The sequence below is a fragment of the Micropterus dolomieu genome, linkage group LG08 (assembly GCF_021292245.1).
Source record: "Micropterus dolomieu isolate WLL.071019.BEF.003 ecotype Adirondacks linkage group LG08, ASM2129224v1, whole genome shotgun sequence".
Lineage (NCBI taxonomy): Eukaryota > Metazoa > Chordata > Actinopteri > Centrarchiformes > Centrarchidae > Micropterus > Micropterus dolomieu.
Window position 1 is genome coordinate 28,502,924 of NC_060157.1, and position 18,953 is coordinate 28,521,876.

General features: G+C 41.5%; 1 protein-coding gene across 2 annotated transcripts; it reads right to left on the reverse strand.

Annotated features, from left to right (window-relative positions):
* Positions 1 to 969: 969 nt before the first annotated feature.
* cdk11b (cyclin-dependent kinase 11B) lies at positions 970 to 17,254 on the reverse strand. Of its 2 annotated transcripts, XM_046056642.1 has the most exons (20): positions 17,163 to 17,254; positions 15,891 to 16,021; positions 15,451 to 15,590; positions 15,126 to 15,253; positions 14,869 to 15,013; positions 14,166 to 14,341; positions 12,780 to 12,905; positions 12,532 to 12,630; positions 12,003 to 12,128; positions 11,826 to 11,900; positions 10,069 to 10,286; positions 8,956 to 9,046; positions 8,745 to 8,866; positions 8,543 to 8,648; positions 8,255 to 8,376; positions 7,314 to 7,421; positions 6,819 to 6,935; positions 6,028 to 6,176; positions 3,195 to 3,384; positions 970 to 1,604 (listed from the first exon to the last, which is right to left on the reverse strand). In XM_046056642.1, the coding sequence occupies exons 2-20, from the start codon at positions 15,999 to 16,001 to the stop codon at positions 1,512 to 1,514; spliced, it is 2,442 nt and encodes an 813-aa protein (XP_045912598.1). In that variant the 5' UTR covers positions 16,002 to 16,021; positions 17,163 to 17,254; the 3' UTR covers positions 970 to 1,511. The 2 variants fall into 2 exon arrangements, with proteins under 2 accessions (XP_045912598.1, XP_045912597.1); XM_046056641.1 differs by lacking the exon at positions 17,163 to 17,254 and having other exon boundaries at positions 14,166 to 14,302.
* Positions 17,255 to 18,953: the final 1,699 nt, after the last annotated feature.

The following is an 18,953-nucleotide window of genomic DNA, read 5'->3' on the forward strand; positions in this document are numbered from 1 at the left end:
AATGCTTCAAAGCTCTTGCTGCTAAAGCAGTAATGGGGTCCAAGGCCACACAGGGTTTCTTGGGGTGTCTCCAGCAAAATGGGAACTAATTAGAGATCACAGTGGTTTAATTCAAAAGATATTAAGCAAGTTAGGGAACGTATAGGAGTATCTTCTCATATACGGTGAACATAAAATTTTCCACTATAGGTCCCTGGGGGAAAGTTTCATCCAAAAATATCCATGTGTTTCTTTTTACTGGCCTGAAAAAGTTACAGAAGCCCTTGCTGAGCATGCCATCTCAATAATTTACGCACTGACCAAACTAAGATACTAAAGCCAGAATAAGCAGTGTTGTCTACAGCCCTTGGAACTATTTGGACCTTAAACCGCATATGGAACACCTCAGACGTCTAGCTTACTTTACTAGCCTCAGTGAAGCCAGCAGTCTGCCTCCAGAGACTGAGCAGTCAGTTCCACTAGCAGCTCTTCTTCCAAGCTTATTCAACACATCAGGTGTAATAATCTGCAGAAGGGCTCCGGTGGGGGCAGGGGATAGATAAAATTGATTAATGAACATTTCCATTTAGTGCTGGCTCTAGACGTCCCAAGATGTGTAAAATTTTCTGCGCCCATTCCAGTGAAAGCAGCAAGCGGTCTTGCAGGGAATGAAACTGTTCTGTTTATTTTTCTTCGGCTCGAAATCAAAGAATTTATTGGTTTAAATTTGAAGTCGCACAGCCATTTAAAAACAAAGGCAGAGCAAAGTCTGGCCCTCTTTTCCCCTGAAAGAACAAAGTACTGAGACAAAGTGTGCAGTGCAAAGAATGACATCACTTTTGGACAACGACTACCATGTTGGGTTCAAGGCTGGATTTTTTTTTTTGTTGGGGCTAGACTTCCCTCCTTTTTTTTCTCCTCTGGCAGTGTGCTGTTGTGTTTGCATAACTTGGATGGAGTTTATAAATATAGGGAAAACGTCAGACAAAACAAAGTTTCAAACTTTATTTCTAGCAAAAACATCGTCCCCCTGTCGTCAGGTGACCTGACAGTCCTCAATTTCTAACATAATGCTGGATGGAAAACACAGCCAATGCTGCATCATTCTACAGTAGCTCAGGCAGCCAAGAAATACCACCCATTTATAAAATCTGGTCCTCTCTCATGAAGTATACAAGGGAGAATAAAACAAAAGTCAAACATGACAGCTAAACTTCTAACAGATGTATAGTTGTGTCTCCCCTTTAAGAGCTAAAATGGCCACATTGAGTTGGTGAAATGGCTTTGAAAACAAGAGACAAAGCGGAAAAAGTCGACGCAGAGTTTTCTGGAAATTCAACATGTTTGAGCCACCAGTCTTTGCTGTGAGACAGTCCTGACTATTTGGTAACAGTTGTAATTGATCAGATATTGATCTGGTTTACAGATGTAAACCAGTGACACTGTGCAGTTTCAAAACAACGACCCAGAACATCCCAGAACTCTGCTCCCTCTTTCTCAGCAGGACAACCAGATGTCCTGCAGTTTTGGGTTCAGAACTTGAGGCTAAATCCTGGACCGACTGCAGACACTCCCTGGTTGCTGGTTGTCAGGTGGAAGCCTGTGTCTTTTAGGTCATCATCGCCCTGGAGAGATTATGGAAACAAAGTTAACTCTTGGTTAATGGTCGAAGTCAGTTTTGTCACTCTTTTGATATCGTGCAGTTTAATTTCTTACACATTTATTATAGAACTAATTAGGGATGGGGATCAAGACCCGGTTCCAAAATTCTCAAAACCCAAAACTCAGTAAGGTTCGTGCTTATCGATACTGCTATTGAGACTTGCGGGTCCTATGACGTAACATTATGTCTCGAGCGTCGATTCGGTTTTATTTTGCAACGCAATGGATAAGAAAATCATCAGTCTCTGCCTGCTCTCTGTGGGCTCCTACACACACACACACACACACACACACGCTCAGTGGCGGCGGCAGCAGAGCGAGGAGTGGCCCCGTCACAGGGTTAAGTTAGCTCCAAACTACTGCAACGTTAGTTGATGACAGCTTCGCTCGTTACTTTAAGTACATGCAATAAAACCTTCGCAAGTAAAAAGACAATACTTTATCAATCCACCTGTCTGTAAGGTAACGTTAAACATGTAGAAATGGTTAATTTAATCATCTCTGTCCTCAGTATCTCATCCTGTATGTTTTATACAAGCACAGCTAACGCTAGCTTGGCATTAGCCAAATGTTAAAAACAAGACTGTAAATAGAAAGCATCTGTCTGGAGCAAAGACTGGACTGTAGTCTTAAAAACTCAGCTGCTGGCTGAGACAAACCAGCCGCTCCTCCTTCTACCTGGTAACGTTACCTGCAGCCAGGAGAGAGGAGGAGGGACTGATACAGACTGATGGTATTCTTTCTAAACGTCACTCACTACTTGTGGTGTCAGATAAAGTTACTGAGTTACTTTGCTATTGTAAACATTAATGTTGCTGCTCTAGAAACAACATTTAGCTGGATTTAAAATATTAAATTAAAAACAAACAGGCAGTTAATATGTACACTTCAATATATGTTTATTTATCGTAAGTGATATGTCATCTCAATATATAACGTTATCGCACATTGAATATTTTCCTCATACCGTGCAGGCCTACCTCATGCCGTTGGGTCTGGTTTTACCAAATAACCATCAATAAATAATAGTAAAGTATCGATAAAGAAACGGATCGTTAAGCAGTCTCAATAAGGGTATCATATCAATAAAAATGAACGATCTCCATCCCTAGAACTAATCAATACTACACTGGTTGCCTTAGAAAACCCAAGAATGCATGGACATGTTCATCAATAATATCATAGTTTGTATTATTTCCCAGGGTTTCAGAGAAGTTTTATGTCCCGTGGTTAGTCTGTTTCACATGCTTTTCTGCCTTGACGAGATAAACAACCAATGCCATTGGCATGAAATAGTCTAATTTGTTGGTAACACAGCAAATATCAACACTAACGTTCATTGAAAAATATCAGTATCAGCCTTAAGCTTCTGGGTGGGTGGGACCACTGCTGAAGACATTAGGGACTAAAGGGTGCTCATCATGGAAAACACAAGGAGGAAATGCCCGGACACAAAGCAGAAGCCTGTAGGTCTGTAATCTATTTAACACAGACGGCGTTCAGAAAGCCTGGTAGCTGTATGTAATGGAGAAATTGGAGCCTAATGTCCTTACCAGGTGACTGTAGCCCAGGCCTCCCTCGGGTGGACGAGGACTGGTGCCTCTCTTCACCCTCTGTTGCTCACTCTTGGCCGGCCAGGTGGGAAACATGGCTGGGTCAATGGGCAACGGTGTCTCACGGAAGTACTCGTGCTTGAGCCCTTCGTCTGATAAAATCCTCTTACTGGGGCAGTAGGTGAGGAATCTGGAAAACAGTCGATGATCGGTGTTCATATGGAGATGGTAGTACATGTTTCAATAAAGAAGCACAACAGGCAGCTCAGGTTGTTTGGACTTTGATTCTTTATACAAAAACCTCTGTGTGTAGAGTAATGGTTAAAAATTGTAAAACTTAATTCTGACTTTATTTTGGTAAAGATGTAACCTGGCTCCAGACCCCTGAACGACTGCTCTCATCTCTGATTTTTCCAGCAACTGAAACAGGTCTGGTGTTTTGCTCAAAGACTCCAGTTGGAAAACAAATCAAGGGGTTTGTAGGAGGGATTAACCCTGGAGACGTCATCTTTCTGTGCCAGTGCCAGAGAAATAGTGACAAGAAAATTGCCAAACGAGGGTGAAAATGACAGCTCAAAAAGTTGTTAGCTGCCACTAGCAGCCAATACCACTACCTGCTTCTGTAACGACGGAAAAATATGTTGACAAGATATGATTCTACTCTCCTCCCCAATGGGTCTGAGGTGAACATTTGAAAGCTGCATATGAACCAGCTGTGCTATGTGTAGAAATCTCCAATAAGTTGAGAAAAATCCAGTTTAAAAGATAGGCCACTATATGGTGTCACTTGAAAATCTGCTGTATTCATTAAACTACACGCAGACAGACAATCTGGCCACAAGATGCAGCTCTGACATGAGAGGCCAGTGGGTTTGTGCATGGAGTCCTAATTGTATATGACAGGATCAACACAGCATAATGTGGAGCTGCTTAATTGTCATAATTAGCCTTTAACAGGGTCTGATTTCAAGTGTGAGCGGGGGCAGTGAGGTAAATGATTAACACCAGGACAGATTTTAGTAAACAAATCGTCTCTTCTTTTATTTGGATGGAATCCCTAAGAAGGGCTACTGACTGGGACTAGAATGATTCCAACTTTAAGACACACGGGGCCAAAACTGGCATTGAAAAGGGCAATCCTGGTGTCCAAATGACTGGAGTTTTTTGGGAATTCCAAGAATGTATACTCTTCCTGGACCTGTGAACTTATTCCTCTGCACAACCCAAGAGCCCGGCTGGTTTTCATTCCAGCCATACAGACCTGTTTATACCGGAGATGATGGAACTAATTACTAAGACTACATCCACACTACTACTCTTTCATTTTAAAATGCAGCCAAGTTTACACATGCCATGCAGACTAAAACGGTGAATCCAACAGCCAAAAACAGAAGTTTGAAAATGCTGCTCACTCTGTTTTCATTTTTATACAGGCGGACAGGCGAAAACAGAGGGACTTTAAAAACGATGACGCAGACACTCACATTTGGCTTCCTGATTGGGTCTTATTAGTCACGCAAAGCAAAAACACGATGCTACTAACAGTGTTTTTGTATTTTTATTTAAATATTTTGTACTGTGCAATAACACTTGTACTGATTGTCACTGTATTTGCTTTGTAACGACTCCCAATCTGTTATCCGCCGCCACAGTCACGCACTTCTCGTTGTACCTCGTTGCCGGTCCACGCAAAGAAAGGATTGAAGTTCAAATCTCTTATCTGGTTCACCTTATTATTGCACCTACCACAGTTTGAAGGGGTAAATAAATAAATTCCAAACAGCTATGTCAAGTCTACCTGCTAAACTACACCTCTAAACTTCTACTACACCGCTCTGTCTGAAGCTTTTCAAACAGTACTTCTGTACGTTTTGACCTCCTGCGGTCTGAATCTGTCCCTGGGTTAACGCCTCTCCAGTCTTTTGACAGCTGGAAGTTTTCAGAGATGCTGGACAGGTGCCAAACTTCCACTGAACCGTGATCCCTCCAGCAGCACAGTGGACATGCGGTTACCATTCTCTGCAGCTGTGAGGTAACTGAGAGGTATGGTTTTGTCATTTACAGGTGTAGGCAAAAGCGTGTGGGTGGTTAAGGATCTGAGAGGAGAGCTGGAAAGCTTGTCTCTGCTCTTTGCAGCTGCTAAACAACACTGATCTTCAGAATGTGCAAGAAAGAATTATGATCCCATTACTCTCTGTGTGAGAATTAGTTTCCGTATTAAATGTGTGTTTTCTAAAACACTTTCCTGTAGTGTGGAGCGTCACCATGGTGAGTGTGTGTGTGAAACGGAACAAGGGGATGGAATGGGACTGCTGCTGAGGCATGTTGATAAATTACCAGTCCGCTACTGTTGTCATGTTTTAAGTCAGTTTGCCAGTAATACACTGACTGAATAAAGAGCTGGAAAGAGTAACAGAATTTGACAGGGTAGCAATGCATTCATCCAAGTAAGGCAATTTCCATTGTAGGAGTCATGCTGAGTGTGATATTAGTGGTCGACATTTGCCTTTCATTGATATTGGTCTGTGTTCTATCAGGATTGGATGGAAAATAATACAATGCCTTTGAGGATACAAACTATGTTGACTAACAGTAATACTATCAAAACAGATTACTTCAAGCTGGTGTTTTAAAACTTTCCTTACTAATGTACTGGAACCAGTGCGCACATGCCTTAATAGCTGTAGTGGTTTGTCACATGCACACACTGCCAAAAAATCAGTTGGAATCCCAATGTCAGGCTGACTGTAGTGCAGTAAAAACACACTGCAGTGTGTGTGAGACGTAATGCTGTGCCTTGTGTGTGAAATAAGACAGCCTTGAAGAATCCTACTTGTTCATGAGGTCAAAGCCTTGGTCTGAGAGCAGCGCTCCAAAGCGCTTTCGCAGGTTGTTGTAGGGATACTCTGTGAAAGTCATCTTCTTCACAGCGGGCAGCTCGTTGTAGCCAGGCCAGATCTTCTCGCTGGGTGACCCCAGATCCTACAGACAACACACACAAGTCAGCAGACATCACAGTGTTAGTGAAGAAGAGATGGATATGAGATATTCAGAAGTATTTATTAACCACAGACATGTGGCAATAACCCAGTCTTAAGCACATTTCAATAATCCATCACTGGCAAAAACTGTAGGATGACTTTGGGAGGCCTAAAAGACATCAGTCCATACGGCTGTCATGCAGATCATCTATCAGCAAGTTGTTTTTTTCTGCACACAGATTAGCTCTGCTGTGGTCCTGGCAGGCCGACTACAGCCAACAAGTGATGGTCTCCTCCCCTTGGCTGTGTCCTCAGCAGATGAACTTATGTCTGTTGTAGACAGAGACTTCTGCAGCTTCTACCTGAATCTCTGTGATTTGGAGTTTAGTGTCACTCCTGCTTTTCTGTTTGTACTTTCACATATGGAAAAACTCTATATGGTGAGCTTCTTAGTTTCATAATAACTTCATGAGCTAGGTTAACGTCTACCAACAGCTCCACCATGTGGTGCACTACAGGGCTCCGTGCTGACATACTCTCGACAGAAAGCACAATCAGAAGCTTTATAGGCTGTAAACAGAAGAGCTTTACCCTTTATGGTGAAGGTTTACTAAATTTTATAAGAGCAAATGAGGGCATTTACCTTGAAAATCTTGTTAATTTGGTCAATTTCAGATTTTCCAGGGAAAAGAGGTTTCTGGGTGAGCAGCTCGCCAAATATGCAGCCCACTGACCACATGTCCACAGCTGTGGAGTACTCCTGCGGAGAGAAGAACAAACATAGTGGCAGTCCACAGAAACATAAAGTAGACAGTCTGCCTGGCACGCTTCTACGTTGGACTCTGTCTTGTGTGTGAAAGTGGATGTGCTCTGATAGGCTACTGGAACACTGCCGTCTGGCTGTGTAAATCATATGCTGTAAAACTCAAAACAGTGTTTCAGTGGTATTTGGAATCATCCTTCACAGATGTTGTCTTCTCTTAGAAATATGTCTTTGAGTAAACTAAATCAATCAAGATGATGTAACCACCTCTATGAAAAGTACATGGTCATAATATTTGTATTTTTCGGTATTGCATAAGTAATTAATTAAAATGGTTCCTGTGAAGTGTGAAGTAGAGTGAATTTGCATTCCCACCTTGGCTCCAAGCAGCAGCTCTGGTGATCGGTACCACAGGGTCACCACTACAGGAGTGTAGGGCTTCAGGGGGGAACCATACTCCCGGGCCAGACCAAAGTCGCCAATCTACAGTACAAGGCAATTGGCTCACATTAATACCACTAAATTTCATTTTGGGTAAAAGCACAATGTCTTAGCATTAATAACATTCTTTCATTCTCCTTTTATAAGAGATCAAATGACCCTATACTCTGGTGTGGCAGGGTCCAATCGGATTTGAAGAAGTACATGATGCAGTGCGATTAATACCTACTACCCCGGTGCTCTTAAGGTTTCACACGTTTTCAATATACAAGTGACATACTCCTGATACTCTTACTGAAAAATCCATCTTGAGACACTCATGCGCCTTTTACACCAAAAGTAAAGATTATGTTTGCTACTTTGTCTTACAGTCATGGCTCTACAATGATGCTTATGCTAATATGATTGCAACTCATGCTGGTATGATCACTATAGCAGATATAAGTAGATACCAATACAGTAACACCATCAAGATCTCAAACTCAAATAGTCAGATTGCCAACCCCTAAGACAACAGGCACCGCTGATATACATTAATCTGTGATGTTTATTGCATTCCACCATTTAGTTCAATTAGTGATTTCCTACATTTCCCAGAAAGCCATTCATCAACTCCCTGAGGTATGATTATATCTAGCAGGCCAACTAGTCCCTAACACTAATATGAAATTCAACCACTGATGTTGAAGTGAATTGAAAAAATAAGTAGTGAATGTTAAACCTATTTCATTCTTTTAATAGGCATAATTCTATTCAATCAGATTACGGGTGGACTCCATGGGCTTCCCTCACAGACCACAAAGAGTAGCCAAGGTAACAACTAACTAGTCCCTTTAGTTCCTAGGGACTGAGTGAGAACCACAGATCTAGCATACCTTGAGGATGCCCTTGTGGCTCAGCAGCAGATTGGACGTCTTCAGATCACGATGGAGAATCCAGTTATCATGGAGATGTCGAACACCTCGAAGCAGCTGAATCATCAGAGTCTTTACTTCACCTGAAAGAGAAACGTCTTTTAAGGAGCTGTTTTGAGGCGAAGGAGAGACATCTAATGCATAAACAAAGAAATTATTTTCTTTTGGTTTTTACACACACACACACACACACACACACACACACACACACACACACACGGGCCAGAGCTCAACAATGTCTTAAATTACCTGGCAGAAACGGCTGTTTCATGGTTTCCATCAGACTCTTCAGGTCATGTTCTACATAGTTCATCACGATGTAGATCTTGTCCATATTGCTTCCAACAACTATTTCCTAATACACAGGAGGGGGAGCACGGGTTAGATTAATCTAGCACTTTAGGATACACATCAGCCAATATCTAAATAAGTATTTTTGAAGTTCTCTTACCCTTACTGTTACGATGTTTTGGTGCTGAGCTTTCAGGATTGTATTGATTTCTCTTAAAGAGGTAATGGGGAAGCCCTCCTTCTCCTTCTCCATCTTCAGCCTTTTCAAGGCCACAATTTCTTCTGCAAACACGAGACCGTATTCATTGTTTTACAAATAAGAACTTCCGAGAACCCCAAAAGCAAACGGACCTACATGTTTATTTCCATACCCGTCTTTTTGTCCTTGGCTCTGTACACCACACCGTAGGTTCCCTCCTCTATTCGGTTCAGACACTGGAATTCCTCAACACTGCGACAACCCTGAAAAACAACACACAATCTAATTGAAGACCTCAACATATTGCTAACTTACATTACATGACTACATATATATAGACGCTTTCATCGGACCACGTTGCCAAGGTGATGCACCCGGCCCAAAGTTAACTTCCGTTTGTTTATTACTGGGAGACTTTCCAAAACTAGACCCTCGCCACTTCCACTCCGACACAAAGTGAACTCTGCTCGCAGTCACCCTCACAACCAAATCAAGCTCCCTAAAGGGGTATTTGATCCAACTAACCCACGTAGGGTAAAAATACAGTGGCCAGCTTTCGGACGAACTCCCCTCTCTCCCCAGCGTAAATAGGATCTGATGTTACCGCTGCACTCACTGCTATAATGTGTATCAAATAAACAACAGTTGTATTGGGTTTTTTTAAAACACAATATAACCTCTGAGCTACGTTGTTAACCTGTGAATGGTGATATAAAATGTTAGTGTAGTTTCTAAATTTAAATATCCTACGTGTTAACTGGCGAAGCCACACGGAACTCACATTGACAGAAAGGTCCCCCATCATGCAGCAAAGGGTGTTACACACCTTCAACAAGCCAGCATCGGTGTTTACTCAGCATTTGAGGGTTTAACAACCCACTACCACTCCGCCGTCATTGGTTTCGGATGCATGAACACGCAAACGGAGTGGAAGTAAGTAGGGAGAGGGATCAAGCAGTTTTGGAAAGGCCCATACTCTTGTCTTGTAAGTTGGTTATTGTAATCTTGTATTGAGCACCATGGGCCTTGAGAAAAGGCATTTTGTTCATTTGTGTGGATGAATGACAACAAACAAACTTGAACTAGCAGCCAAACAACGTGTCGCTCAGGCTAACAGTATTTACTTGTTATGGATTGTTTGAGGAAGTCTGCCGGAAGTTAGGTTTGGGCCAGAGTAATGCACATGCGCAGTACTGTTCGTTTATGCTGTTACCGCTGAAAGCGTCTATATTAATAATTTGTGGCTTAGCTGGGTGAACACTTGTGTGAACATGTTGGTATGAACCTGTAAAGCAGGCAGATATTTGGGCAGCTCCTTCTTCAGCTCCACAGGTGAAATTGGGGGAGATTCTGGGATGTAGTTCTCTTCAGGGGTGGGGGAGCGAGAATGAGTCTGAGAGTGAGGCGTGGGGTCACCCTCTTCTGCGTCATCTTCCTCCTCCTCCTCTTCCTCCATGTCCTCGCCGCTCTCCTCGGAGTCATGATCGAAGCGGGACTCTGGCACTATAAGAGTGAAGTCACTGGTAAGTGCATTTAAGCTGCTTAGATATGGAGAGAAAACTCCAGCAACACCGAAGTGCCACATGTTTTGGATTGTGGCCTGCATCATGGTCATGTTTGAATTTAGTTATGGGACGGTCACTGTTATAATGTTAATGGTGCCATTTGTTGGATTTCAGTTTCACTGCATTTTCTGGTCTTTATTCATAGTTTTCAGTCACGTGACATACGCGGTGACCTGGAGGGCAAAAAAACAGACCAACATCGTGGCTCACACCGCGACTCCCCCAGACAGACTCAACAAAAGCAGTTCAATTTTATTTGGATCACCTCTCAACTTAGGAAAAATAAAGATATGAACACAAACTGGAGGAAGAGTCCAGTACCTTGGGGTCTTGTTCACGAGTCAGGGGAGATTGGAGCAGGAGATTGGCCGGAGAATCGGAGCAGCGGGGGCGGTACTGCACTCGCTTTACCGCACCGTTAAAAGAGAGCTGAGCCATAAGGCAAAGCTCTTGTTCTACCGGTCAATTTTCGTTCCTACCCTCACCTATGGTCATGAAGGCTGGGTCATGACCGAAAGAACTAGATCGTGGGTACAAGCAGCCTAAATGGGTTTCCTCAGGCAGATGGCTGGTGTCTCCCATAGAGAGAGGGTGAGAAGCTCGGCCATCCACGAGGAGCTCAGAGTAGAGCCGCTGCTGCTTTGCGTCGAAAAGGAGCCAGCCTCCCTAGGGAGGCGTTCCAGGCACGTCCAGCTGGGAGGAGGCCTCGGGGAAGACCCAGGACTAAGTGGAGAGATTATATCTCCACACTAGCCTGGGAACGCCTCTGGATCCCCCAGTCAGAGCTGGTTAATGTGGTTCGGGAAAGATCCCGTGACCCGACCCCGGATAAGCGGTTGAAGATGAATGGATGGGACACAAACTGCAAGTGTGCTTCTCTCCTCCTCGATTAGTGGATAAGAAAACACAACAACCATCCAGCATTTTGGCAACACAAAAGTAACAAACTCAAAATAACAGTGTATCACTTGCTTACTGGTTGGCAGGCAGCGGAAAACAACGTCTTTTTTGCCCTCCAAGGTAGCGTTTTCCTTGGAATGTGACCTCACGTGAAAACTATGAATTAGCAGACAGTTTGCCCAGTTGTCATGGACATGGGTCAGCTGATGATAAGTGGTCAGAGAAGAACCTCAAAACTTTTGTTCAAACTATTTTTTCCAAGAATGAACAATAAAAGTGACGTCATCAGGGTTGTCTCAAGCATGAGACATATTTAACAGAAAGCTGCATTACAAACTATAGGTGTGGGACTTTCTTTAGAAGCATGGAGTTTCTAATGAAAGATACTGGTGAGTTGCATTATGGGAACCGTAGAATCGAGTGACCACTTTTTTTGTTCAGCAGACAAAGCCAAGCTTTTACTGATCCCAAATGTGATTTATGCATTCTCCATATTAGCCACACAACTCTTCTATTAAAAATGATATTTGAATGAAAATGCCTTTGGATGACTTTCACAGATGACATGTTGACCCACCTGCAGGTATGTGATTTCCATTTTCCCTCTCCTCTTCAAAGTCTTCCACTGACTGCTCGTCCTCACTCACGTCCTCTGAAAGGGAGGAAGCCACTGAGTTGAACCCGTCATGCTGTGAATCTGGACTTGACGCGGCGACATGAGTCACGGTTGTGGAGCGGTCTTTAACACTTTTACCTGCACTCTGCTCAGACCTTCCTGAGCCGGAAACAGACTCCTCCTCTTCTTCTTCACCCTCGCTCTGGCTGCTGGACTCCTCCTCATCGTCATCCTCCTCCTCTTCATCAGAGCCGGATCCTGATGCTAGACAAGGAGAATAAGATAAAAGATCAATAAAAATAAACAAATCTGAAGCAATTCAACTGCAATACTGTAACCACCATGCCATCTCGCAGTTGTTGTTTCCTTGGTTATGTCTTGACACCAGCCCACTGCTGTGGTGCTTCTCATTTACTTATCCCATCTTGTAAGGTTTAAAGATATAACTAACATGAGTGAGTGATTATCCTTTCCCATCTCCCTGATTATCATCTGAGTGAAAGTGTTCTACCAAAGAAGTCAGGCCTCCTGAGATTGTTATTTGTTTATATGTTTGTATTGTTACATATTTTTAGATATTGAGAAATTGGACAACCTTTGCATGTGGTATGCCTTTGTTGTATAATGGCCACATATGCTGGTTAGTGTAGTTTAAGTCATCCATTACCCAGGGAGGATTCTGCTGTGCTGGTCTTCCTTTCACTGTCACTGATGTCCTGGAGGTCTGCGAGGGGGTCTTTGCCCTCTGGCTTCTCCTCCTTCAATGCTGCAAACAAAATGCGGTGTGAGCTATGCTGAATCCTATACGGTCATCTTGGGGAAACTGAGTCTTTGCACAGTATACATTACACGGTAATACAATAAAAATCAAATAAGGAGATTTTTTCTGAGACTGAACTACAAATGGAAACTCACTTGCACTTTTCCGGGGTTCGCTGGGTTCGGATCTGTCCCGTGGAACGCGGGTGGGACTTCTGCTGCGGTGACTTTGTTGTGGCCTATCATCATATTCGTCAGGTAGCATCCGATGGTGAGGTGGCACTATGGACATGAATGTCTCTTAAAAACCACCACTGCAGATTTAGCATCACAGTTCACACGGTTTTAAATATACATCTGGATGCTTGGTAATAGGACAGTGAACCTGGGTGCTTTGAAATTGTGTTTCAAGAAATTGCTGGAATCATTTTTGTTTAGCCTAGCTTAGCATAAGAATTTTTAGATGCATCGTGATGCGGACGATTCTGAAACGATTATCTAGAGGTTAACTGATAACGTAATGCTGACGGAAGTTCAAAATGCGGCTCCGGACCGTCTGTGATGTGCACACAACTGAGACGTGTGGTTCTCCCTGTTCAGCACAGACAGGCAGTTAATTAAATTGATTGAATGACTGCTGCTACTAAACTTTCACATGATCAATAACATCAATGCGCACTGTGCAGCTCATTCTTCAAAAGACAGCTACGTGACAGGCGGCAGTAGGTGACGGTGAAAGCAGCGGAGCAGAGGAAAACGTGAGCGCTAGGTTTCAGTCTGGCTGTACATGTACAGTGTAGCTCACAGTGTGTCCATTAATTAAAGTCTGTCTGGACTGCGGTCTGGAAGCTGAGCGACACGTTGTTTGGCTGCTAGTGCAAGTTCGTTTGTTGTCATTCATCCACATATCGAGTACACAAATGAACAAATGCCGTTTCTGCTCAATACAAGATTACAATAACCAACTTACAAGACAAGAGACAAACATGTAACTACGCTAGAAGAGACAACAAAAGGAGTGGAGTGAAAGTGGTTTGGCTGGAGCATTGTAAAGTGTGTAGTTCAACCCCATCTGACTCTGACTCTATACTAATAACAGCAGCATCAGAAATAAAACTAGCAGCAGCAGAGGTCAGTAATAATGTTGTAATAATGCTACGCAGTGTTACGTTAATATGAAATAACATTAAATTTCATTTAATTTCATTTCTACCTACTTGTTTGGATTGTTACAAATACTTTGCTTTAAAAGTATTAAGTAGTCAAACAGTGAGAAAAATACATCTTTATCCAATTTGTTTTACAATTGCATCATAGAACTCAATCGTAATGAGGTGCTAGAAATTCCCACCCTTTAGGGGATACATCAAAATCAAATCCAATCGTTGACCTGATAATCAGAATAGAATCGAATCGTGAGACCAGTGAAGATGCACAACCCTACTAAGGACTGATGGAACAGGGAACAGCCAGCCTGGCTCTTTCTTAAGTAAAAAAAAAAGAAGCCTGTTGTACAGCAGACGTTTGGGTTCATTTACTGACCTTCTCGTCGAGCACCTCGCTCTTTGCGTCGCTCCTCAGCCCTCCTCTCCCGATCCTTCAGCTCCCGTTGCTCTTTCTGCTGTTCGCGCAGCTTTCGGTCCCGTTCACGCTGGCGTTCCAGCTGTTCCAGCCGGTCCCTGTGGTCCAAAAAAAACCCAGGAGAATCCAATCGAGGTCTGTCCAGACAACCAAAAATCCAATCTCGTCATTGTTTGCTTATTTTTAAATTGTGTTGTTAAAGCTGGTCTAACTCAAACATACATCAGTTCATTGCTCAGCTGTATTCAGTAATACCATTTAACCCGACCCACATGGGTTTGTTGTTGGATGTTCATTTGAGTCTGCATTGTTATGTGGGCTTGATTTAATTTGCTCGTAATAGAAAACACACCCACAATATTGTCATCTGGACTTGAGTGAGGAAAGTCCAAAGAAACTACGATGATTTTTTAAAATTTATGTTTTGGGTAACTTCAGATGCTTTGTACAGTACAACACATGTACACAATACAGTAACTGTATTTGAATTGAAAAAAGAAAAAAAAAAAAAAGAATAGACATTTGCTCAAGACTTTAGAACGGGACATACAGGATACACTCAAACAAAACAGGTTCATTTAAACTATATACCAATTAAAGACATACTTCTATGCCTTAATTAATTGAAGATAATATTAGGTGCCTTTCCGAGGTCGGTGCTCACCTCTCTCTGCGTGAATGTGCTCTGGCCTGTTCCCTTCGTTTCTGCCTCTCCCAGTCTCGCCGGGCTTTGTCTTCTTCCCACTGACGCTTCCTGCGATCGTTCTCTCGCTCTTTCTCTTTGTCTTTGGGTCGTGCATGTTTCACTCCTGTGAAAGTAAACACCATGAGTGGACTCAGATCTGAAACCACAGTTCCAAACATGCTGTATTCTGCTGTAAAACACGTCTTTGTTTCTGTAATTAAGCAGCACTTCCAAACCTCCTTCAGCAGAGTGACTGCGATGTCGTCTCTTGTCTTTTCTCTTCTCCTCCTTTCTGTGGTGAGATTTGTCTTTTCTTGCTATTTGCTGTGGAGGCTTGATTGCCAGAGAGTCATCTTCCTCTCCCCTGCATTAATGTAAAGAAAACACTGTGAGACTCTAAAGAGCCAGCGACATTGTGTTGCATATCATTTTTAAACCATGACATATATACTTTAAGTTAAACTATTGCATGCATACTTACCTCAACCATAAAATACACTTTCCTGAATTGGCAGTCAACTTAAACATTAACTAATGTTTGTTTCCTACATTATCAAGTACCTGTCCTCTGTTGAGTCATCCCGTGTGTATGGGGAATTACGAATTGTTATTTCCATCCTTTGATCCCGTAGTTCTCCTTCCTCCGGAGTGTCTCGTTTGGCTTCCCGATCATCCGCCTGTGGAACAAGGCCCTGTGTAAACTGTGCAACACAAGTAGAGCAGCATTTGTGAGATAAATCATGAAAATGTTTTTGGATTAGGAATAAGAAAGTTAATACAAGACCCAGAACATTTGGAATTTAGCTACCGCTGTCCAATTGTAACAAATTTCCTGCCAAATAAATGTTTGTAGATGATACAATTACAAGATTACTAAGAATAAAAAAAAAGCCTATATTTATCATACAATATGATATATTTTTAAACATTATTCTTTTTTGTTTTGTTATTAACACAGTATCAACATGTAGGTGTCTTACATTAGCTTTAAAATACATTACATTTTTCTGGCGCTTGGGATCTGTTCTCTCTTCTAATTCTCTTCTGCGTTTTTTCTCAAGTAGGATTTCGTCAAGAGTTTTTACTTTCCAGGTCTCCTTTTCGTCCCCCATCAGCGTCCACTCTCCACCGCCTGTTCCACACACACACACACGGGTTCATCACATGTCATTTCTGCTCAGCTTTATTTGAATCACGAAAAGTTAGGCGTATGAAGAACAAAATAATACAGTTATAATACAAACCAATACAGTTATAATAGATACATGACAGAGAAGACTGCCTGTTATAGGTCACTGTTTCTTCCAGATATTACCCTATTTACATTTATGTATCAAAATAAGACAACTGGTTAATTTTATATGCAGAATTTTACAGCTTGTCCAACTGTTAAAGTATGCTACAAGTTGATATTCACAACTTTAATAACTATTATACACCTCTTATTCCCAGTCCTGTCCAGTGGTGGAAAGTAACAAAGTGCATTTACTCGAATAACGTTACTGTACTTAAGAATGCTTTTTCAGGGTACTTTGCTTGAGTATTTATATTTTGTTAGTTTCTAGAAATACTATACGTCTCAATTGACTGCATTTATTTGAAAGTTTTAGCTCATATTACTTTATAGATTAATAACAGAAATATGAGGCGCTTATAAAATATGATGCAGTGCTTTAGTATTAAACTACACACGTGTATAAAATATCTAATAAAACTGGCTGTACATTAACAACTTAAAGGAGTCTTTCTGCTGATACTTAACGATACATTTTACATTTATATTACCAATTCTACTTTTACTTAAGTAACACTTAATTTAATTTAATAGACTACAGAATTTCTATATTGGCATGAGGCATCCCATTTTCAGCGTTACAGTATGAAGCTAACAGGCCACTAAGGGAGACGTAGATAGCTCGCTACTTGTTTTTAAATAAACAAGTGGTTGAATTGTAAGGTAGCAGCATATATGCGATCATTAGGCGAAATGGTAGTAGAGTTAATAACTTCTAACGTTAAACTCGCTGTCTGTTGTGGGCTAAGCGGTTGATGCTAACACATTTGCTAGCTAACGTTAGCTAGCTAAAACTAGCATGGACGATTGTTGCTGAACAGCTTCTGAACATAACTACATGTATTTTAAAGAAAAGGTTAGTATAACTAGCAGAGCTAGAAACTAGAGAACATATAAATGTGTCCGTAGCTCTGGGTAAAAGCCTAGGTAAAGTAAACGATTACATTTACCAACGTGCAGGTGAAACAGTTAAACAAACCTGAAATACGCGCAGCGGTATTATGGCACACATACACCGGAAGTCTTAACGCGATAGTAACGTTTGTAAAACGTCCGGTGTGAAACAATAACTTCCTTGAACATAATGAGGTACAACAAAAAATAGTAAACCCCTATTGACTGTTTACAGTATGGTTTGCAGTTCATACGTTAATTAAATAAAATTCATCAGGGCAATAATTCTCATCTGTATGACACATCAATATTACAAAGATTGGGAGAAATGAATGAAGAAATAATTGTTTACGATGGTAAGAAAAAAAAGATGGAATATAACCACTTTGGGGTCTGTCCTTTGGGGTTTAGTTACAGTAAAGACAAAGCAAGGGCATCCTTGTGTTAAATGCTGTATACTACTCTCTTTTCTTAAACGAATAACTTGTTGTGTGTTAACAAAAACATCTACAAGAGTAGCTGTTTGGTTTGCACGTTTGATTAAATTATGCAGTGACTTTGACATCTTCTCGTCAAACAAAAATTAAACAAACATTAAACACTTTTGAAATTGCTTCTGGGTATTAAGGCAATTTTCACTTTTAATTGATAGATAAAGTTGCTGTTTTTCGGCATCAAAGACTGTATAGGATCAACCACAAAGGAGGCCCCAAAAGGTAATTTAATGATTGGATGTCACATTTTATGATTGACAGGACATTATCAGCTGTGACCTTGTTAATGTTAAAAAATCCTGGACGGCCTCAATCCCAAATTTGCCAAAACGTTTGTGATTGATTATTTCTTATAACTCATCTTATGTGGATACCCTGGTAAGTTTCCACTGTGATGCAGGATGTTGTAGTAATTCACAGGATGTGTGCATGTTATGCTGAATATGAGTGTTATTTTTAGGTCTGTATAATTTTTCATGTGATGTTCTTCCCTGTCAAAAGCCAGACCCAGAGCGAGCTAGGTCATGGGTTTGACACCTATCCACGAGGGGGCAGCAGCGTAACCCATGGGTAACCTGCAGGTCCTGTGAAGTCCTAAGCTCTAAAGCCAATTTAACCCTTTCCTCTGACATTGGTGTAACAGGTAATGTATACCTTGCAACAGTAATTTCTACTAAAACTAAATGAAGCTATAATAAATAAAAAGTACATTTAATTCTTCTGAATGTGCAAATGTAATATGTCTCAACATACAGAAATCACACGAAATCTGACTGTTTTCCTGTTCACAAGGTGATTTATGTGACATTTTATGATGAGTAAGGAATTATCTCAACACAATATTTACGGAATAGATATTGGAACATGGCTGAGATTGCTGGAGTTCTTTACATTTAAAAACACCAGAGGGTGCCGTTATTCCAACACAAACACAGCTTCAACAAGTTATCTTCTGCAACAAAGGAAAAGAGAAAATCTTTGAAACAGTATGCATTTTACCAATACATTTTCATGCAAGAGAGGGAGTGTCATGAAAATCTTCACACGTAAGTACTTTGCTTTCCTGTCCATTATCGGCTCCGGATGTGATCAAACCGGAGACACACAGACCTTAAATTGCCCTTTATCACTGAGATAGTCATATAAGAAGTTAAAAGACTGGAGTACAACCAATGGATTTATGACAGGCTGACCTCAGTGAACACATGAACTATGCCCATGGTCTCATACCAAGCACGAGGCATGACTCTCAGACGTGGCTTTAAAAGTGCTGGAAAGCAGAGCATTCTAGACACGCTGTTGACTGTTTCAGACTCGTACAGGTGAGCAGCGCATTAAGTTTATTTGAATGTGGGGGTATAAACTGAATTCTGCTTTGGGTA

What these genes read in the sequence shown, in the direction of transcription:
- cdk11b (XM_046056642.1), bottom strand. Translation starts at nt 16,001, where the DNA reads ATGGGGGACGAAAAGGAGACCTGGAAAGTAAAAACTCTTGACGAAATC. An exon ending in AAAACATCGTAACAGTAAGG is followed by an intron (nt 8,649 to 8,744) that starts GTAAGAGAACTT and finishes CCTGTGTATTAG; the next exon opens with GAAATAGTTGTTGGAAGCAA. An exon ending in GAAACAGCCGTTTCTGCCAG is followed by an intron (nt 8,377 to 8,542) that starts GTAATTTAAGAC and finishes TTTCTCTTTCAG; the next exon opens with GTGAAGTAAAGACTCTGATG.